Source organism: Rhinopithecus bieti, unplaced genomic scaffold, assembly GCF_001698545.2.
Source record: "Rhinopithecus bieti isolate Rb0 unplaced genomic scaffold, ASM169854v2 scaffold_39856, whole genome shotgun sequence".
NCBI classification, from domain to species: domain Eukaryota; kingdom Metazoa; phylum Chordata; class Mammalia; order Primates; family Cercopithecidae; genus Rhinopithecus; species Rhinopithecus bieti.
In genome coordinates, this window is record NW_016816291.1 from 221395 (window position 1) to 244469 (window position 23075).

General features: G+C 43.5%; 1 protein-coding gene across 1 annotated transcript in view; it reads right to left on the minus strand.

Moving 5' to 3' along the window:
* PTPN9 (protein tyrosine phosphatase non-receptor type 9) overlaps positions 1–23075 on the minus strand; it is a 119373-nt gene that overhangs the window by 55704 nt on the left and 40594 nt on the right. Inside the window, exons 2-5 of the mRNA XM_017854794.1 lie at positions 11969–12112; positions 8977–9066; positions 8081–8205; positions 90–195 (exon numbers count right to left, since the gene is read on the minus strand). Of these exons, the coding sequence (XP_017710283.1) occupies positions 90–195; positions 8081–8205; positions 8977–9066; positions 11969–12112 (465 nt within the window). The remainder of the gene's footprint in view (positions 1–89; positions 196–8080; positions 8206–8976; positions 9067–11968; positions 12113–23075) is intronic.

A 23075-nucleotide genomic window follows, 5' to 3' on the forward strand; every position in this document is an offset into this window, starting at 1 on the left:
TTTCCTAAATCTTTTCCCAAAGAATTAAAAAAAAAGAAAAAAAATCCCAAGCATTGAAGGAAAGTTGAGAGGGCCCTCCATAGCCTTACCTTCAGCAGGTTTAGGACTTTCTTGCCAAGATCTAGCTCAAAGTTGGCATAATTGGAACCACACATGTCATAGATAAACACCAATCCATTCCTCTGAGTTTCAAAGCTGTAAATCAACCATTGAACAAAAACATTTGTTAAGTAAGAAGATGGATGAGGCAGGTTGAAAGCCTAATGCCAAAACAAAACCTGAGAGTATGAAACATCTAGGATCAAAACAACTGCCTGACTGCACATTGGTCTTACAAAAAGATCTCTTATCTTTGGTATCTGCTATGTTTATTAAGGCAGATTTATCCATATTTACCAAATGCCAAACTCGTATTGAGAATGCTCTACAGCAACTAAGTTATCAAAATCTGAACTGTTTTCTCCCACCCCTCTGAATCTACCTACCCAAATCCTGTAACATATTCCGTACTCAATCCCAAAGTTTCCTCTTCCATGAAAGTCTCCCTGGTAACTGTAATCAAATATGCTACCGATCATTTTTTCCTTTAAAGCCCCATAAATCTTTCTGTGGATTTTTCTTGTGGCCTTAATATACTGTGTAGCCAACTGATTCTCTCCTAAAGGACAAGAACTTGTTGTTCAACTCATTACACCCAACAGTCCCTAGCAAAGCCCTTAAAAATAAATGGTCACTGAATTGTAATTCAGTAGACTGGAAGCCCATCTCTAAGAAAATATTTCAGACCTGTGGAAAACTGTGTAGAACAAGAATGCCTCTAAGCTCATTGATAGTAAATTTGTCTCTTATGACCCAATGGAGGAAGACAACAAACCCATAAATGGCCTTTGGAAAGCATTCCTAAAAAGTAGATTAAGGCGGCATGGTGGCTCATGCCTGTAGCCTCAGTACTTTGGAAGGCTAAGGAGGGCGGATAGCTTGAGCCCAAGAATTTAAGACCAGGCTGGGCAACATGACAATACCTCATCATGTAGTGACCTGTGCCTATAGTCCTAGCTACCCAGGAGGCTGAGGTGGGAGGGTCGCTTGAGCGCAGGAGGTCGAGGCTGCAGTGAGATCATGCCACTGCACTCCAGCCTGGGAGACAGAGTGAGATCTTATCTTAAGAAAAAGTAAGGCCAGACGCAGTGGCTCATGCCTCTAATCCTAGCACTTTGGGAAGCCAAGGCAGCCGGATCGCTTGAACCCAGGAGTTCAAGACCAGCCTGGGCGACATGGCAAGACCCTGACTCTATTTAAAAAAAAAAAAAAAAAAAAAAAAAAGGGAAAGGAAGGAAAAAAAAAGTAGATTAACAGGTATTAATAGTAAGCCATGGCCGGGTATGGTGGCTCACACCTGTAATCCCAGCACTTTGGGAGGCTGAAGCGGGTGGATCACCTGAGGTCAGGAGTTCGAGACCAGCCTGACCAATATGGTGAAGCCCCATTTCCACAAAAAATACAAAATTAGCCGGGTATGGTGGCACATGCCTGTAATCCCGGCTGAGGCAGGAGAATTGCCTGAGCCCAAGAGGCAAAGGTTGCAGTGAGTCGAGACTGTACCACTGCACTCCAGCCTGGGCAACAGAGTGAGACTCCATCTCAGGGGAAAAAAAAGTAAGCCTATTCCCAGACCAAAATTAGGAACATTTGAAGATACAGAAAGTATTTCTCAGTCCAATTTCCCAAATTTATAAAGATTTCTCAAAGATGTACTCTTCCACCAAGACAGATCCGTACATACATGTGATTTGCGACCCAAATGGTCATTAGGAATAAATTATTTGATTGGACTACTCACAGATGACAGCAACAGTTTTCACATCTATTTAGAATTGAGAAAATGTTTGGCACAAAATACATTCCTGAAACCAGGAGTCTCAAAGTTACTGTTTTTTGTTTTGAGACAGAGTTTCACTCTTGTCACCCAGGCTGGAGCGCAATGGCAGGATCTCAGCTCACTGCAACCTCCGAAGACCGTGTTCAAGCAATTCTTCTGCCTCAGCCTCCCAAGTAGCTGGGACTACAGGCATGCACCACCACACTTGGCTAATGTATTTTTAGTAGAGACAGGGTTTCGCCATGTTGGCCAGGCTGGTCTTGGAACTCCTGACCTTAGGTGATCCACCCACATCAGCCTCCCCAAGTGTTGGGATTACAGGCATAAGCCACCATGGCCAGTCTCAAAGTTATTTTGTATCTTACTATTTTTGCACCAGCACCTCCTGGGAACCTCCATATCTTTATCCCTTTAACAAATTCCAAGGCAGAAGCACCCGCCCATGAGCTAACGTTTCAAAAATGTCTAATTCTGAGGTACATGAAAGTTTCTCCAGCAGACTTGGTTTCAACCGGCACCTAATGTGTTACATTAGTGTTAAATCTTTACTCCTTTTTCTTATTTATTTACTTATTTTTTAATTTTTAGTAGAGATGGGGTTTCATTATGTTGCCCAGGCTGGTCCCAAGCTCCTGACCTCAAGTGATCCACCCACCTCGGCCTCCCAAAGTGCTGGGATCACAGGTATGAGTCACTGCGCCCTACCCTTGACTCCTTTTTCACAACCCAAGAGAGACTATGATCCACGAAGATCCAAGATGCTGTTAAAATGTGTGGCACAGGACAGGTACAGTGACTCACACGTGTAATCTCAGCACTTTGGGAGACTGAGATGTGAAGACTGCTTGAGGTCAGGAGTTTGAGACCAGCCTGGTCTCATGTCTACAAAACATGTAAACTCCATGTCTACAAAACAATTTTTAAATTGAACAGGTTTAGTAGTACGTGCCTGTGGTCCCAGCTCCTTGGGAAACAGAGGCAGGAGGATCATTTGAGCCCAGGAGTTGAGGCTACTGTGAGTTATGATGATACAACTGCACTTCAGCCCGAGCAAGAGACCCTGTCTCTTAAATAAAAAGAAAGAAACAAAGAAAATGTGTGGCACAATTATTGAATAGGCTATCCAGATCTAGATACTTTCTGTTTCTCCATGAGCTCCTAAAGGGTCAAATTCAACTTATGGGCTCTCCGCTCATGACTCCAGCTTGTGGCAGGGGACTAAAACAAAAACAAGTCAGTGAGGGGCCAAAGAGAATTTAAGAAAAAGAAGCTTGGATGCATAATGAATGATCCAGGTTCTATATTCCCAGATCAAAGTGCTCATCCTGTGAAGGCACATAAAACATGAATGCAGTAAGATTTTTACACTTTAGGGTATAGAATAGATAGACAGATAGATGTGTGTGTGTTTATATATGTGTGTATATATTACATATATATACATACACTTTTTTTTTTTTTGAGACAGAGTTTCGCTCTTGTTGCCCAGGCTGAAGTGTAATAGCGCAATCTCTGCTCACTGCAACCTCTGCCCAAGTTCAAGCGATTCTCCTGTCTCAGCCTCCTGAGTAGCTGGGATTACAGGCACCCATCACCACGTCCGGCAAATTTTTTGTATTTTTAGTAGACATGGGATTTCACCATATTGGCCAGGCTGGTCTCGAACTCCTGACCTCAGGAGATCCACCCCCTTGGCCTCCCAAAGTGCTGGGACTACAGGCGTGAGCCACCAGAATATATATACATTTTAAGACAGCATTTTGCTCTGTCACCTATGGTGTAGTGCACTGGCACAATCATGGCTTACTGCAGCCTCAACTTCCCAGGGCTCAGGTGATCCTCCCAGTTCAGCCTTCTGTTAAGTGTCTGGGGCTACAGGCAAACTTCACCATGCCCAGCTGGCTAATTTTTAAACTTTTTGTAGAGACGAGGTCTTGGTATGTTGCCCAGGCTAGTCTCAAACTTCTGGACTCAAGCGATCCTCTCACCTGGCCTCCCAAAGCATTGGGATTACAAGCATGAGCCACTGCACCCAGTTTAAGATTTACAATGGGCCGGGCGCGATGGCTCACGCCTATAATCTCAGCACTTTGGGAGGCCAAGTCGGGTGGATCACGAGGTCAGGAGATCGAGACCATCCTGAATAACATGGTGAAACCCTGTCTCTACTAAAAATACAAAAAATTAGCTGGGCGTGGTGGCCAGCGCCGTAGTCCCAGCTACTCGGGAGGCTGAGGCAGGAGAATGGCATGAATCTGGGAGGCGAAGCTTGCAGTGAGCTGAGAAAGCGCCACTGCACTCCAGCCTGGGGAACAGAGTGACACTGTCTCAAAAAAAAAAAATTTACAGTGACAGCTGACTGATTCCCTACTGAGTTTGATTCCTGAGCTACATGTTACAGAAAACACCAAGAAGTTTAAAACACAGTCCCTGACATTTGTTTTTAAAAAACTGAGAAGCCAGATGCAGTGGTTTATGCTTGTAATCCCAGCATTCTGGGAGGCCAAGATGGGAGGATCACATAAGGCCAGGAGTTCAAGGCTGCAGTGAGCTACAATCATGCTACTGCACTCCAGCCTGGGTGACAAAGCAAGACCTAGTCTCAAAAAAAAAAAAAGGAAAGAAAGAAACTGAGGATAGGAGATCCATGAGAGGCTACCAATGAAACAAGATGGTTACAGATCACTTGGAAGAAGATGGATGATGGATATGTGGATGTTCATGATACCATTCTCTCTCGACATACAGAGATTCGGATATTTTCCATTATACATGTTAAAAAGAAAGTTCCGTGCCCTCAAGAAATGGGTGGTTTCATCATGTTTCCCAGGGCTGGTCACAAACTCCTGGGCTCAATCTGCCGGTCTCAGCCTCCCAAAGTGCTAGGATTACAGGCCTGAATCAATGCACTTGGCCTCAATATAGCACTTCTAAGCCAGAGGACCAGCCAAAGATGTCAACAGCAGTAAGAAACTGTAAATTGCAAGCACCAGGGAAAAAGAAATAGCAGAACAACAGTATGAGAGGATAGAAATAACTCTGCCCAAGAGTGAAGAAACCAGGATCTTAGAACCAGCTGGACTAACATGTGATGACTGTAAAAAACTTCTTGGGGCTTGAGTTTAATTGTCAATTGAATTGTAACAATACCATTTACCTTAGCAGGGAGAGAGTGATGACCTGAGCTCATTCTTTATGCTTATGCACCTGTTTTTTATTAAGGATGGTTTTTGCTTAACTTGATACTTTTGGACTTCTCCCTAAATGATTTTTGTTGTTGTTGTTTGTTTTGTGTGGGCTTTTTTGTGGGTTTTTTTTTTTTTTTTTGAGACAGGTCTTGCTCTGTCACCCAGGCTGGAATGCAGTGGTGTGATCATGGCTCACTACAGCCTCACCCTTCTGGGCTCAAGTGATCCTCCCACCTCAGCAACCTCTCCCACTTCCCCCAAGAAGCTGGGACTAAAGGCGCACACTACCATACCCAGCTGATTTTTTGTATTTTTATCAGAGACAGGGTTTCACCATGTTGTCCAGGCTGGTCTCAATTCCTGGCCTCAAGTAGGATCCGCCTGCCTCGGCCTCCCAAAGTGCTAGGATTACAGGCGTGAGCCACTGCGCCTGGCCAAAAGTTAAATTTTAAAAAAAAATTTTCATAATCTGCATTTCTTTTTTGTATGTTTTATATTGGCTATATTAATGTGGTAATTAATGTTTATTATTTATAAATATAGATTTGTGAATTTTACTTGTTCTTCACTACTAGAAATGTGCAAAAAGTTTGGAGTTTCGTATTTTTTAAATTTGCCTGCCCAGAGAGACAGGAAGTTCCAGGAAGGAATGACCTTCCCATTATATCCCCCACAGGGCTAATACCTTGTGTAGCATGTAAATACTAATTTGGGGCCAGGCATGGTGGCTCACGCCTGTAATCCCAGCACTTTGTGAGGCTGAGGTCGGTGGATTACCTGAGGTCAGGAGGGTGGATTACCTGAGGTCAGGAGTTCGAGACCAGCCTGGCCAATGTGGTGAAACCTAAAAATACAAAAATTAGCTGGGCATGGTGGCAGGCACCTGTAATCCCAGCTACTTGGGAGGCTGAGGCAGGAGAATTGCATGAACCCGGGAGGCAGAGGTTGCAGGGAGCTGAGATCACACCACTGCTCACTGCTCTCCAGCCTGGGTAATAAGAGCGAAACTCTGTCTCAAAACAAAACAAAACAAAACAAAAAAGCCTCATTTGGGAATACAGCTTATTGTTAAAACACCATTCTGGAAAGAGGGATTGCTCACCTGGCTTCCCATTTATGGATATCTCAATCCTGACTTCATTGTCAGTTGAGTTTAGACACTCTATGTGATCAGTCTTAGTACTCAGAAGACTTTATTAACTTGAGGTTTTATAAAGAGAACATAAAAGATTGAGACTGATTAAATCTATATTCTAGAATTTTATAAGACTCAGTAAAATGGATATGAAATCCCAAATACTATATAAGACAGTTCTGTTTTCATGCTTAGACCCTCCTTACTAAGAAATACTAAGGGAAAGTGAAGCTCTAAGTAAGATGTGGTTGCAAAACATCTGTCCATTTCTCCTTGGTGTTGGCTCTGAGCCTTTGTCCCTTGCTTCTACTGCTCCACAAACATCTGGTGTGGATATGGTTNTTAGACACTCTATGTGGTCAGTCTTAGTACTCAGAAGACTTTATTAACTTGAGGTTTTATAAAGAGAACATAAAAAGATTGAGACTGATTAAATCTATATTCTAGAATTTTATAAGACTCAGTAAAATGGATATGAAATCCCAAATACTATATAAGACAGTTCTGTTTTTCATGCTTAGACCCTCCTTACTAAGGAATACTAAGGGAAGGTGAAGCTCTAAGTAAGATGTGGTTACAAAACATCTGTCCATTTCTCCTTGGTGTTGGCTCTGAGCCTTTGTGACTTGCTTCTACTGCCCCACAAACATCTGGTGTGGATATGGTTGATGGCTTCCTCCTTGGAGGCCCTTCTGCTTTTAGAGAGCTCTCTATCTCTGTTAATTCCAATTGCTCTAAGTTCAGACTTCCCCAGGATTTTCTTAAGTTTCTTTAACTTGAGCACTCTCTTTTCTTAATTACACATTGCTTAAAGGAACTTCCTTGCTCCTTTAAGAACCTGGGTTCTGAGTTATTTTGTCTGTGTATCTTCTGCTGGGCTGCCCTGTCTCCCGGAAGACTTCTAGATGGTACTGTAGCACTGGGTGATAGAAAAGTATATGCTATTTACCAATCCATTTTTTTTTCTTTTTTTTTTTTTGAGACGGAATCTCGCTCTGTCACCCAGGCTGGAGTGCAGTGGCGTGATCTCGGCTCACTGCAAGCCCCGCCTCCCAGGTTCACGTCATTCTCCTGCCTCAAGCAATCCGCCCACTTCAGCCTCCCAAAGTGCTGGGATTACAGGTGTGAGCCACTGCACCCAGCCATCCCCTGAATGTTGAGTCTCAAAATCCTCTGAACTAAATGGCATTATTCCTGCTTTGCAAACAAAGAAACTGAGGCCCTAGAGGGTTCTGATGTGAGCAAAAAGAACCAGCACAGGTCATCTCCCCCTCATTCTCTTCCAATAAGTAGTTTTCCATACACTGAAGATTGCCGATAATTGACTTTCTTAGCTTCTGTTTTCCTGACATACAGCCAAGGTGGTAAAGAGAACACCCACCGGCCAGGCGCAGTGGCTCACGCCTATAATCCCAGCACTTTGGGAGGCCGAGGCAGACAGATCACGAGGTCAGGAGATCGAGACTACGGTGAAACCCCATCTCTACTAAAAATAAAAAAAATTAGCCAGGCGCGGTGGCAGGTGCCTGTAGTCCCAGCTACTCGGGAGACTGAGGCAGGAGAATGGCGTGAACCTGGGAGGCGGAGCTTGCAGTGAGCTGAGATCGCACCACTGCACTCCAGCCTGGGTGACAGAGCAAGACTCCATCTCAAAGTAAAATAAAATAAAATAAAATAAAATAAAAAAAAAACACCCACCATCTTGATAATGCCTGCAAACATGCCGCATCCTGAAGGACATGGACTGTTTTCTATTCATAGCATTGCCCAGGGCACATCCTAGGAGAATGGTGAAGGCACTGCTGAATTTAATCAAGTAAAAAACTGTCACTTTCCTACCTGCATGTAGAATACCTAAAAAATAGTCTCAGTGCTTACCTATCCACAGCTCTGTCTAGCAAGTAAAACAGAGCCTGAAGTACCACATGTTGGACTGACTTGTGGGGATGATGCAACCTGGCAGTAAAGAGGGCAATGGAGGCTCCTGTTGGGTCCCGAACATTCTAAAGCAAGTAAAGCAAGAAATATTTTTTAAAATCAAATAGAAAATCACAGAAATTACTAAGACATACACTGGATAAGGGTTTGATACATGTACAAAACAGATGCTAAGAATAATTCCCTAACTTCACCAATTGCTCCCCAAAGGGAAGAATGTTAATATCACCTCTTGCCTGATTCTCTCAGGACTCCCTGGACCATATTTCTGTGACAAGAAAAAAAAAAAAAATTCTCTTTGCTCTTCAACTGCAGACAGATCAAAGGATGGCTCTGTACTGGCTTCCTAGCTAACTTCCCTGGCAGAATGGCAAAAGAAACAAGTAGCAGCAGAGAACCAGGGAACAGGATCATGATTTCCACCCTCTGCCTTAAAAGTGCCATTGTATGTTTACTTGAAAGGCTGAGGTCTCAACTAAGTGGAGAGCTTATGTTAAGTATGGAAGCATGGGTGTCTGACACATTGCATACCTATCCCAAAGACCATGATTAACCTTAATGGACCAACTGAAGAAACTTTTCTAAGTCTACTGAACAACTGATTTTCCATAATTTAATTTTTCAATTATCATTCATAACTCTAATTACTAGAAACTATTAGTAATCCAGTTGTTACTAAAATAATTTTATACCAAACTGCATGGCTGTTTCACATCTGCTCCTAACTGTGGAGACTCTAGATTCAGGATAAGGTATATAGGAACAAAGTCCAAACAGGACACCAGTTAAAAAAGGAAGTAATAAGGCCCTACGAGATAGGGCCCCTAAACACTCACTAAGATGGTGAATTTTCCACTGAGGATCTCAGAACGAAGAGGTTCTTCATGAGGTTTCAGCTTCACAATCCCTTCCTTCCTTCGAGTTTCCTAAAAAGGAAGCATACCAAAATGTATTAATATGAAAATACTGTATATCCAGGACAGTGCCATGTAACCACCAAATCTCAGAGATAAGGTGGTTATCAGTGAATGAATGAATTATAAATTTCATAACTAAATAAATTTCATAACTAATTCTACTTCATTTAGTTGAACTAGAATTCAACTAAATGGGCCGGGTGCGGTGGTTCACGCCTGTAATCCCACCACTTTGGGAGGCTGAGGCGGGCAGGTCACCTGAGGTCAGGAGTTCCAGACCAGCCTGGCCAACATGGTGAAACCTTGTCTCAGCTAAAAATACAAAAATTAGGCTGGCATGGTGGTGTGTGCCCATAATCCCAGCTACTCAGGAGGCTGAGGCAGGAGAATTGCTTGGACCCAGAAGGTGGAGGTTGCAGTGAGCCAAGATAGCACCACTGCCACTCCAGTCTGGGCAACAGAATGAGACTCTGTCTCAAAAAAAAAAAAACAAAAAACAAAAAGAATTCAGCTAAATGAATAATGAAGTCAACTAAATGAATTATGAATTTCTTTGTAACCTGCCTCCAAGCCAGCCAAGCATTTTCAGAATTCCTGTCCAAATCTACTTTATCAGCCCCTCAGGCAGGGTATTTTTCTCTGACTCAGTAAGAATCCTAATCCTAACCCTGAAGAGTAACCAGTATGTTACATTCAGGTGCAGGATCAAGGTTCTTTTTTTTTTTTTTTTTTTTTTTTTTTTTTGAGACGGAGTCTCGCTCTGCCGCCCAGGCTGGAGTGCAGTGGCCGGATCTCAGCTCACTGCAAGCTCCGCCTCCCGGGTTCACGCCATTCTCCTGCCTCAGCCTCCCAAGTAGCTGGGACTACAGGCGCCTGCCACGTCGCCCGGCTAGTTTTTTGTATTTTTAGTAGAGACGGGGTTTCACCATGTTAGCCAGGATGGTCTCGATCTCCTGACCTCGTGATCCGCCCGTCTCGGCCTCCCAAAGTGCTGGGATTACAGGCTTGAGCCACCACGCCCGGCCAGGATCAAGGTTCTTAAACATGCAGCAGCACTGACATGGTACCAGGACACTAAAATATGGACCTCAAAAATGTCTGGACGCATACATCCTCACACATTTTCTAGGTTTAGGCCTCTCCTATGTTTAAATAGGAGTCTTCTCTCCACCTGATATTCTCTCCAACAGCAGCTACGACGACTTCATTTTCCTCACTCTGACGACCAGATTCTTTTTTTTTTTTTCAATCAAGACCGAGTCTCACACTGTCACCGAGGCTGGAGTGCAGTGGCATGGTCTTGGCTCACCGCAACCTCTGCATCCAAGATATTCTCTTGCCTCAGCCTCCTGAGTAGCTGGGATTACACGCACATGCCACCATGCTTGGCTAATTTTTGTAGAGACAGGGTTTTGCCATGTTGCCCAGGCTGGTCTCGAACTCCGGGGCTGAAGTGATCCACCCGCCTTGGCCTCCCAAAGTGCTGGGATTATAGGCGTGAGCCACCGCACCCAGCCTCTTCAGTCCTCCTCTTAAATGACAAGGTTGACCACTTACATTTCCTTTCTCCAGAGACATTCTCTACCTTTACATATCGATAACAAAAAAAATATTATCTTGGTTTGTCCTATTTCATCAACTGCTTATTTTTAAACCTCTTAGGCTGGGAACGGTGACTCATGCCTGTAATCCCAGTACTTTGGGAGGCTGAAGTGGGCAGATCACTTGAGCTCCCTCCCTCCCTCCCTCCCTTCCTTCACAGAGTCTCACTCTGTTGCCCAGGCTGGAATGCAATAGTGTGATCTCGGCTCATTGCAACCTCCACTTCTTTGGTTCAAGTGATTCTCCTTCCTCAGCCTCCTGAGTAGCTGGGAATGCAGATGCCACTACACCCAGATAATTTTTGTAGTTTTAGTAGAGATACGGTTTTGCCATTTTGGTCAGGTTGGTCTCAAACTCCTGACCTCAAGTGATCCACCTGCCTTGGCCTCCCAAAGTGCTGGGATTAAAGGCATGAGCCACTGCACCCAGCCCTAGTCTCTCTTTCTAAATAGTAATCTCTGCACCTGGAACACAGTAAGTATAAAATAAGTATTTGTTGAGTAAATGAATAAATATTGAATGAGCTGGTCCACAACATAGATGTAACCGAACTTCAGTTAACCTAATCTAGTGCTTGTTATCCCTTTTTTTTTTTTTAGGGAGATTTTGTATTTCTTTAGAAGGATTCTGACCCCAAAGTAACATGCTGTATAGTGTTTTATCAAAGACACTACAAACTGAGAAAGCAAACAGAAGCACAAAACCAAAGTGTGTGCCCCCTCAAAAAACAAAAATCAAAACAAAGTAAAATCCAGATGCCGCTACATTTGCATAAAGATGCTTTAAGATAATGGACCTAGCTAATATGCAGTTGCTCTTCTTTTCCAGGGTTAAAACTTCCCTTCCTAAAAAAAGAAAAAAAAAAACAAAACAAATAAAAAACAACTTCCCTTCCTGAACTGCCCACTAAGCTCAGCATTCATCTGAATGGCAAGTTTCTAAAAGCCCTAGATATCCTGAAAACCAACAGATTTTCATGTGGCCAGAGTCCAGTGAAAAGAGCTAGGATTAAAATTCTAGGAAGGGTGAACCCCTGTCCTGCCACCAGGATGCTGTCAGGCTACTTCCTCCATCTCAATCATTAGATGTGGCATCCTGGTGTACAATCAAAACTTAGGTACAAAAGTAGTGACTTCCAGCAGCTGCCTTGCTCAGCTTCAGCTCTCACAAAGGCTCCTGGATATGGATCCATTTTTTATGGGAGTGGGGAGGAACACTTAGAGAACCGATGTGTGTGTCGAGCATGATAGGGACAACAGCAACACTAAGCCCAAATGCCACAGGTCTAGTCCACCCCTGAGCAACATACTCTGTAGGAGTGGAACAATTCTATGGCACGGAGCACATCAAACTTCCTTGCCATGAGGAACTTGACAGCCACATTCCAAGACAGCGGGGAAACATTGTACTGAACTGTCCACTTGTTAATCTCTTCAAGAAACTGCTTGGTAGCCTGTTTGACAAAGAAAGAAAGAATAATTAGTAAGAAGAGAATATATTTATGGAGTCAAAAAACAAACAAGTAAAAACTATGATCCCTTCCCCAAGCAAGTCTGAACCAGTTTGCTACAGGGAACAGGGAAAGACAAACAAAAAGGTAGAAACAGGTCTGAAACCGAAAGTTAAAATTTGTATAATTCAGTGAGGCCAGAAGCCAGATCTAGGTTCAGAGAACAGGACTTAGCACAGGTATGCATGAAAAAATGAGGGGCGGAAAGAGATATCCTGAATGAAATGCAAATTACTGGTCCCAAAGCAAAAAAAAAAAAAAAAAAAAAAAAAACTGGGAGGCCACATTTTGGGAGGTGGAAGCAGGAGGATCACTTGAGGTCAGGAGTTCATGACCAGCCTGACCAACATGGTGAAACTCCATCTCTACTAAAAACACAAAACTAGCCAGACGTGGTGGTGCACACCTGTAATCCCAGCTACTTGGGAGGCTGAGGTAGGAGAACTGCTTAAACCCAAGAGGCAGAGAGGTTGCAGTGAGCTGAGATCACGCCATTGTACTCCAGCCTGGGCAACAAGAGCAAAAGTGTCTCCAAAAAAAAAAAAGAAAGAAAGAAAGAAAAGTGGCCAGGCCTTCCAAAGGATTATTGCCTAATACAAAGTGTAGTATAGCAGTCTCAGCTGCTGCTTTGGTCCCACAAGCCAACTGGACACAGCAAAAGAATCAGAAAATGGTTTTGGCTTTGGAATTTGAGACCAATAAAACTATTAAGAAGAATTTAACAAATCAAAAGAGCAGTTATTCTTTGTGCTGACTGACCCCACTGCACCTTTTCATGCTTTACATGGCAACCCCAAAACTGGATACTAGTATCCACAGTCAGTAATAGCCCCTCTGGATAGTGGTTTTGGAAAGGGGAGGAAAATTTTCATTTTTACTGTCTGAGCCAGGCTGGCAAGATGCCTGCTTCCAGAACTGTTTCTATCTCTCAACTAATTCATGTTCATTTATGTACTCTCATCCTATTTCTCCTTACATTATAACCAATTTCCTTTTTAGACAAACTACTTTTCTCTTTCTTCATTTTAGAATGATGTAAATTGGGATTTTTATTTTTTTCTTTTTTTGAGACAGGGTCTCACTCTATGACCCAGGCTAGAATGTAGTGGCACAATCTTGGCTCACTGCAGCTTCAACCTCCTGGGCTCAAACAATCCTCCTGCCTCAGCCTCTCGAGTAGCTGGGACTATAGCCATTCCATGTGTCACTATACCCAGTAATTCCTTTGTTATTTTTAGTAGAGACAAGGTCTCACTACATAGCCCAGGATTGGTCTCAAACTCTGGGGCTCAAGAGATCCTCTCACTATCCCTCTCAAAGTGCTGGGATTACAGATATGAGCTGCTGCCCTCAGCATTTTTTTTTTTTTTTTTTTTTTTTTTTGAGACAATGTCTCACTCTGTCACCCAGCAGACTGGAGTGCAGTGGCACAATCACTGCTCATTGCAGCCTCAAACTCCTGGGCTCAAGGGATCCTCCCGTCTCCGCCTTCTGAGTAGCTGTGACTACAGGTGCACACCACCACACCTGGGTAATTTTTTTGACTTTTTTGTAGAGACGAGGACTCCCTTTGTTGGCCAGGGTGGTCTTGAACTCCAGTGCTCGAGTGATCATTCCATCTTGCATTCCCAAAGTGCTGGGATTGCAGCTGTGAGCTAAATTGGGATTTTTTTTTTTTTTCCTTTTTTTTAAGACAGTCTTGCTCTGTCGCCCAGGCTGGAGTGCAATGGCGTGATCTTGGCTCACTGCAACATCTGCCTCCTGTGTTCAAGTGATTCTTCTGCCTCAGTCTCCCTAGTAGCTGGGACTACAGGTGCACACCACCACGCCCAGCTAATTTTTGTATTTTCAGTAGAGACAAGGTTTCACCATATTGGCCAGGCTGGTCTCCAACTCCTGACCTCATGATCCGTCCACCTCGGCCTCCCAAAGTGCTGGGATTACAGGTGTGAGCTACCGTGCCCAGTCAGGAATAATTTTTTTGTAGGCATTCTACACTACTAAAAGCTTCATGCATAGCTATTCTGTCCCTTCCATCCAGAAACTTTTCTCAGCTGTTTATCTACAATATGATGAATCTGATGAGAATTCTGAATTTTAACCATACTTCTATTCCCAATCAACCCACAGTTATGACTTATCTATTCATATTTAATAAGCACCTGTTATTTGTGGGGTTTTTTTGTTGTTGTTGTTGTTGTTTTTTTGAGATAGAGTCTCACTCTGTCTCCTAGGCTGTAGTGCAGTTGCCCAATCTCAGCTCACTACAACCTCTGCCTCCCGGGTTCCAGCAATTCTCCTGCCTCAGCCTTCCGAGTACCATGCCCGGCTAATTTTTTGTATTTTTAGTAAATACGGGGTTTCACCATATTAGCCAGGCTGTTCTCGAACTCCTGACCTTGTGATCCGCCCTCCATGGCCTCCCAAAGTGCCGGGATTACAGGCGTGAGCCACCATGCCTGGCCATAAGCACCTGTTATTTGTTAAGCTAATACTTGCACTGAGAGGTATAAGGAATACAAAAATGAGGTTTGCTTCAAAAGGTATAAAACTAGCTTACCATGTGACCATGGACAAGGTAATTCTGTCTTTGCTAATTTTTCAATTGAAAAATAAAGGGAGGGCTGGGTGTGGTGGCTCACAACTATAATCCCAGCACTTTGGGAAGCCAAGGTGGGTGTATCATTTGAGGTCAGGAATTCGAGACCAGCCTGGCCAACATGGTGAAACCCTGTCTCTACTCAAAATACAAAAATCAGCCAGGTATGGTGGCGCACGTCTGTAATCCCAGCTACTCGGGAGGATGAGGCAGGAAAATTGCTTGAACCCAGGATGTGGAGGTTACAGTAGCCAAGATCGTGCCATTGCACTCCAGCCTGGGCGACAGAGTGAGACTCTGTTTCAGAAAAAAAAAATGGCTGGGTGCGGTGGCGCACGCCTGTAATCCCAGCACTTTGGGAGGCCGAGGAGGGCGGATCACGAGGTCAGGAGTTTGAGATCAGCCTGGCCAATATGGTGAAACCCCGTCTCTACTAAAAATACGAAACTTAGCTGGGCATGGTGGTGTGCGCCTGTACTACCAGCTACTCAGGAGGCTGAGGCAGAAGAATCGCTTGAACCCAGGAGGCAGGGTTGTAGTGAGCCAAGATCATGCCATTGCACTCCGGCCTGGGCGACAGAGCGAGACTCCACCTCAAAAAAAAAGAAAAGAGAGGACATGAGAGTCGAAGTGGGAGGGGGTTCCTCGCCGTGCTGCGAGGTTATGAGGTTCTCGTCATCGCAGTGAATAGAAGCATGGATTCGAGAGATCCATCACGACCGAAATGGAAGGCGCCAAGGCAGTGATATAATGTGGACGTGTTTGAGGGCCAACTTGTGTTGTCTCCTCGTGGGGCAACATATCTGAGTGAGCCTGAAGGGACATATTGCTACGCTTAGGAGAAGTGAAAGAGAAAAAAAAACAACAGGAGAGATCCCCACGTATATTTCTGAACTTTGGTACATGATAACTAGATTTCGGGACAGTGGTATAACTTAGCTATATAGTATACAGAAAAGAAAAATAAAGAGAAAAGCATAATAGCAATGATCTACTTCGTAGTCTTGGCAACAAGTCCTACCTTGCAAATACAATCCAAATTGCTACACACTGGTTAAACAACTGGCAAACTAAAATCCCAGGAGAGTCAGCAATACCTCATAACAGAGCATCTGATTCATCCTCCAATTTCTAGGAAAGGACAAAAGTACTTGGGGAAAGTCTAAACAGCCTGAGGTTGCACCTGAGCTTTACAGCCTTACAATTAAGGCAACATAGCTTACACCATTGGAGAAGGAAAGCACCAGTAAAACCAATCAGGCAAAGTGCATGAAAAGAGCCAAGAAATAAAGGCTATGAAGAAAAGTTTTCAGAAGATCATTTTGGCCTGGAACCAACTGAAGCCATGCCAGAGAAATGAGTCCCAAAGACAACAGGACAAACTTAGAATACTCTTTCAGAAAATAGTTTGAGTTGCCTCTGTGGAGTGAGTGGCCAGCATCAGAATGAGGAAAGATGGAAGGAAAAAGAAGTGAGCACAGAAAGATCCCAGAAATAAAACTCTAGCCAGTCAGTAAATTCCCCAGGAGACATGGTACCTGTTTGTTTGTTTTTTGAGACAGAGTCTCGCTCTATTGCCCAGGCTGGAGTGCAGTGGCGCAATCTTGGCTCACTGCAAGCTCTGCCTCACCGGTTCATGCCATTCTCCTGCCTCACAAACTCCTGAACTCGTGATCCGCCCACCTCAGCCTCCCAAAGTGCTGGGATTACAGGTGTGAACCACCGCGCCCGGCTGAGACATGGTAACTGATTTTTAATTAACCTATTATATTTTAAATCCAGTTCTCTAGTGGGCCTCTCTGATGTTGCTTATAGAATAAAACACCAGAATAATAGAACATATTTTTCCTGCTACTTAGCTGGGTATACAATTTCTAATGAGAAATAATCAACGGATAAATCAATGTATAAGTAGAATCAGAAAATCTAAATGACCAAGAGGTGATATGAACTCATGACATATCCATCTGTTAAGATAACTTCATTTTTCGGCGGGGCACAGTGGCTCACGCCTATAATCCCAGCACTTTGGGAGGCCAAGGCGAGCGGATCACGAGGTCAGGAGTTAGAGACCAGCCTGGCCAACATAGTGAAACCCTGTCTCTACTAAAAATACAAAAAATTAACAGAGTGTGGTGGCAGGTGCCTGTAATCCCAGCTACTTGGGAGGCTGAGGCAGGAGAATAGCTTGAACCTAGGAGGCAGACGTTGCAGTGATCCAAGATCATGCCACTGCACTCCAGCCCAGGAGACAGTACGAGACTGTCTCAAAAAAAAAAAAAAGATCTTTTCATTTGTCATAAATAAACCATATCCTAATAAGAGAAAGGCACACAGGTTTCACACACTTCCTTCAAAGTACATCTTGCCTTCCTTTTTATTAAGCTCAGTTCCTCCAAGTTTCTTAGTGTTCTGTAGCTCCCAAGAGCTGTTGCCTTGAGCTGACCTCTGTCCCCCTGCTGGTCAGGATGTTATTCTTGGCTTTAAGCACAGGAACAATTCCTCCTGGTTTGGTCTGACCAGGCTTTGCATGTAGAGAGTCCAGTGTACTGTAAACAGTGATGTGATATTTACAGATACAAATACACACGCATAGCACCTGCTCTGTTCAGCCTCAGATTACCCTCCTGCATACCCATCCCTCTGGTAGAAGAGATGAACCTCTAAAAGGAGTCAGAAAGAATGGTCTCATCTTCAACAACCTTCCTTTAGACAGTTAATCAGATTTCTCCCTCTGTTTACACATGGGTTTAACATAACCACTGAGTACAAACTAATTTGTAGCCCTATTGGTTACCAGAAAAACAAGTCCCAGCAACTTTAATGAGCAACACACTCTTCAGAAGGGATAACTGAAATTCTCGAAATTAAAATTCAGTGTATTTCCTAGTGAAAGAAATGAGTCAAAAGATGAGTCACAGCTTAGAAAATATTTTAAGTCCAGGACAGTGGTTTGAATCTATCGAAACACAAGTTGTTAACACCTGGCAGCTAAGGAAGAGCTGGAGTTCAAACAGCTCTGGTCTTCCTTTGGGATAAGATCTGAATCGATAATATGGAGAAACTAACATTACCACTTACAACTCTCCTTAACCAGTTTTTCAGGTAAGGGTAAGATTTGTTTTGTTTTGCTTGAGACAGGGTGTTGCTCTATCACCAAGGATGGAGTGGAGCGATCATGGCTCACTGCAGCCTCAGCCTCCTGGGCTCAATTGATCCTCCTGCCTCAGTCTCATGAGTAGCTGAGACTACACGCACGCGTCATCATGCCTGACTAATTTTTGCATTTTTTAGTAGAGACAGGGTTTCGCCATGTAGCCCAGGCCGATCTCAAATTCTTGGGCTCAAGCAATCCGCCTTCCTCAGCCTCCCAAAGTGCTAGAATTACAGGCATGAGCCACCATGCCTGCCTGGCCTCAAGGGTAAGATTTGTTCCTGCATAGTCAAAAACCATACTATAATTACCTACTCCCACAATCATGTTTAAATAAATAAAAACAAGTTTCTTGAATATGGCCATGAAGATAAAGATACTAGAGAAACTGCTATAAAACAGCTGAGAAAGCTGTCAATTAAGCAGGGTACACACTGGACACAATTCACTAGTGTTCAAATAATGGTATCAGAGAGAATAAAACCAACAACATAGTCTCCATGTTACATCAAATTCTCAAGAGCAGCTATAATTTTGAGATGAGCTTTGGGTAAGGAACTAGTCACTCAAGAGGTCAAGAATAATGTGCTGGTACTCTCAGTTCCACAGGTAGTACCTTAAATTCTAAATCCAAGACAACCTAGGAGAGTGAAGAGCCAGACCGATAAGAAACTTGCTCCTGAAATAAAATAAAATAAAAAAAAAACTTTTGTCTCCTGAAATGTCAGTCAGCTAACCACAAAGGAGAAAGTTTAGTGTGGTTTTGGGGATTATAAAGAACCAATCCATCTTCTTATTCACTACTGTGTGTTATTTGGGCAAGTCATTTAACCTCTCTGAGCCTCAATTTCCTCACTTTGAATGAGAAACGGATAGAAGAGCACCCACTGCCATACCTAGCACTTGGTAGGTTCTGAATGGATGAATGTTCATTCTCTTTTTTCTTTACTCTGGTCATTTCACACTAAAACTTCTTTCAACAGAGATAGAGTTTCTTAGAATCATATGACCTCCGTTGCTTCCCTTTAGCCTCTATCAATGCAATCTCTCTAATCCATTTTATAAAAAACCATACATTTAAACTAGAAATATGTGTTCAGGCCAGGAGTGGTGGCTCACATCTGTAATCACAGCACTTTGGAAGGCCAAGGTGGGAGGACTGCTTGAGCCCAAGAGTTAGAGACCAGCCTGGGCAACATGGTGAGACCCATCTCTACAAAAAAATTTAAAAATTAGCCGTGCATGGTGGCACATGCCTGTGGTCCCAGCTACTTGGGGGGCTGAGGTGGGAGGATTGCTTGAGCCTAGGAGGCCAAGGCTGTAGAGCGCCAAGATCATACCACTACACTCCAGCCTGGGTGACTGAGACTCTATCTCAAAAAAAAAAAAAAAAAAAAAAGGCCAGGTGCAGTGGTTCACACCTATAATCCCCAGCACCTTGGGAGGCCAAGGTAGGTGGATCACCTGAGGTCAGAAGTTTGAGACCAGCCTAGCCAACAGGGTGAAACCTCATCTCTACTAAAAATACAAAAATTAACCAGGCATGCTGGCTTGCGCCTGTAATCCCAGCTACTCAGGAGGCTGATGCAGGAGAATTGCTTGAACCCAGGAGGCGGAGGTTGCAGTAAGCCAAGATCACGCCATTGTACTCCAGCCTGGGTGACAAGAAAGAAAGAAAAACAAAAGAAATAAGCATTCAACTGAAAACACTTTTTTAAAGGACCAATTCTTCCTCATTCAGGGCTCTGTGGCTATAAAGAAAAAGCTGAGGCCAGAAGTATTTAGACTTCAGTTCCCATCTTTTTGTCCCTACTTTCAGACTACTCTGGCAGCTCCAGAGATTAACACTGCCATCCTAGGCACAAGCTCCTTTTAACAGCACAAACTAACTATGGAAAGGTCTCAATACAATAAAGAAACAGGTGTTGATACAGGTGTTGTGCAGAACAAATACCATGAAAAAATGCAGTCAGTCATCCTGCAATGAAGACCGAAATAAGGAAAGTGATTCAATGTAAGACACAATGTCTGGCTTTCTTTTTTTTTGTTTTTGAGACGGAATCTTGCTCTGTCGCCCAAGCTGGAGAGCAGTGGCGCAATCTCGGTTCACTACAAGCTCCACCTCTCGGGTTCACACCATTCTCCTGCCTCAGCTTCCCAAGTAGCTGGGACTTCAGGCGCCTGCCACCATGCCCAGCTAATTTTTTTTGTATTTTTAGTACAGACGGGGTTTCACCATGTTAGCCAGGAAGGTCTCAATCTCCTGACCTCGTGATCCACCCGCATCAGACTTCCAAAGTGCTGAGATTACAGGCATGAGCCACCACGCCTGGCCGCAATGTCTGGCTTTTACCAAATTTGAAGATACTTCTGTATTTCAACAAATATGCCATTTCTCCATTATTTCAGTGACGGATGCATTAATGAACTCCTTCCTCTCATGCCGCTCTCCTTCATTGTGAATTACTGCCTTTTTATATATATTGATACCTTCAGTCCACATTAATCTGCTGGGAGACAGATGCTGAGCAAAGACACTGGTTTGCTATAAGGCAGCAAGAGGTTTGATGAATTTCCAAACTAAAACTACAATTTTTCCATAAGCACTTTGTTAATGTACCAAAAAAGGAAACAAATCCAGTCCCTTTAATATTTACTGGTTTATCTCAAATATTTTCCACTTATCAGGAAAACATTGCCTTTTCTTAAAATGTGATTTTAAAAGAGATAATGCTTTCTTAAATAGGCTCTTACTGCATTTCGGAAAAGTTTTAAGTATATTTTCTAATTTTATCGTATTATAAAACAATGTAATAACAAATATTTGCAAAAAAGTGAAATGCAGTCATAATCCCATCATCCTACACAAGTGTTTTCATGTTTTTAATGATTTAAAAATTGAATTCAGGCAGGGTGTGGTGGCTCACGCCTGTAATCCCAGCACTTTGGGAGGCCAAGGCGGGCGGATCACGAGGTCAGGAGATCGAGACCATTCTGGCTAGCATGGTGAAACCCTGTCTCTACTAAAAAACACAAAAAATTAGCCGGGCATGGTGGCGGGCGCCTGTAGTCCCAGGTGCTCAGGAGGCTGAGGTGAGAGAATGGTGTGAACTCAGGAGGCAGAACTCGCAGTGAGCCGAGATTGCGCCACTGCACTCCAGCCTGGGCGACAGCTCTGTCTCAAAAAAAAAAATTGAATTCAATGGAAACATACTAATAAATACACAATTTTATAAGTATATATCACCACAAGCACTATACACTTTTAAAGAAAAACTTAAGGGAAGGGGAGAAGAAAGGATTAGTCAAACATTCACAACAAGTATTTGCTAAGGGCCCATTCTGTGCTAATCAGTACAGTAGTTGTTGAGAAGACACAACATAGATTGCTTCTAGGCCTTTGGCTAAGATCAAGTGAGAAGACACACACAGAGACATAAAGACCCTATTCCAAGCAGTTTACAATCATTTAACTATGGAGACAGATGTATAAATAGGTCTTTACCATATAATGTAATAAGTTCTAGGAAGGCTCTATGAACAGAATGCTATGGGATTCAAACTTTCTCTACGGATATAAAAAAGTTTTTTTAGGAGTGCCTTGAAGGATGAGTAGGAATCTGTCAGGCAGAGAAAAGTATTCTAGTCAGAGAAAACAAAATGTTTCAAATCAGGGTCATAAAAGAACAGGGCTTATTGGGGATATCACATAGCTAGTGTGTCCAATGTGTATGAGGGAGAACAGTGGGAGATGTGTGAACAGGGGGACTGAACCAGACTGGGAAGGCGCTTGTATGCTACACTTCAAATTCCAGACATGGTCCTATAAACATAAAAGATTCTATAGAGATCTTTAAGCAAAGGGATGAGATGATGAGTTTGGTTCCCCTCTCCCACCTCAAAAAATAACTATAAGCAGTGGGGAAGTCAGACTGAAAGGAAAAAAAATCTAGCAACAGGGAGGTAAGTTCTCTGAAGACAGGGATCATATCTATTTTACTCACCTAGTTCCTAGTACTGTGCCTGCCACAAAGCACTTACTTAATAAATACCTATTAATTATTGAAGTCTCAAGAATATTAACATTTAGAGGGCAGACAGAAGATGAAGAACAAAGGAACTTTTAAATTTTTCTTTTAGAAATACTAGTGATTGCAGGCCAGGCGCAGTGGCTCACACCTGTAATCCCAGAACTTTGGGAGGCCAAGGCAGGCGGATCACCTGAGGTCAGAAGTTCGAGATCAGCCTGACCAACAATGTAAAACCCCATCTCTACTAAAAATACAAAAATTAGCCAGGCGTGGTGGTGGACACCTGTAATCCTAACTACTCGGGAGGCTGAGGCAGGAGAATCACTTGAACCCAGGAGGCAGAGGTTGCAGTGAGCCAAGATCGAGCCATTGCACTCCAGCCTGGGCGACACAGTGAGACTCTGTTTCAAAAAAAAAAAAAACAAAAAATACTAGTGATTGCTAAAAATCAAAGAAATGGAGATTTAAACACAAACAAGAGGAATTGTCAAATATCTTCCTTAAAAAAAAGATAGGCCAGGCTCGGTGGCTCACGCCTGTAATCCCAGCACTTTGGGAGGCCGAGGCGGGCAGGCCATGAGGTTAAGAGATTGAGACCATCCTGGCCAACATGGTGAAATCCAGCCTCTACTAAAAATACAAAAAACTTAGCTGGGCCTGGTGATGCACACCTGTAGTCCCAGCTACTCGGGAGGCTGAGGCAAGAGGATCACTTGAACCCGGGAGGCGGAGGTTGCAGTGAGACGAGATGGTGCCACTGCACTCTAGCTGGGTGACAGAGTGAGGCTCCATTTCAAAAAAAAAAAAAAAAATTGCCGGGCACAGTGGCTCACGCCTGTAATCATAGCACTTTGGGAGGCCGAGACAGGCGGATCACGAGGTCAGGAGATCGAGACCATCCTGGCTAACACGGTGAAACCCCCGTCTCTACTAAAAAATACAAAAAAATTAGCCGGGCGAGGTGGCGGGCGCCTGTAGTCCCAGCTACTCGGGAGGCTGAGGCAGGAGAATGGCGTGAACCCAGGAGGCGGAGCTTGCAGTGAGCTGAGATCTGGCCACAGCACTCCAGCCTGGGCGGAGGAGCGAGACTCCATCTCAAAAAAAAAAAAAAAAAAAAAAAAA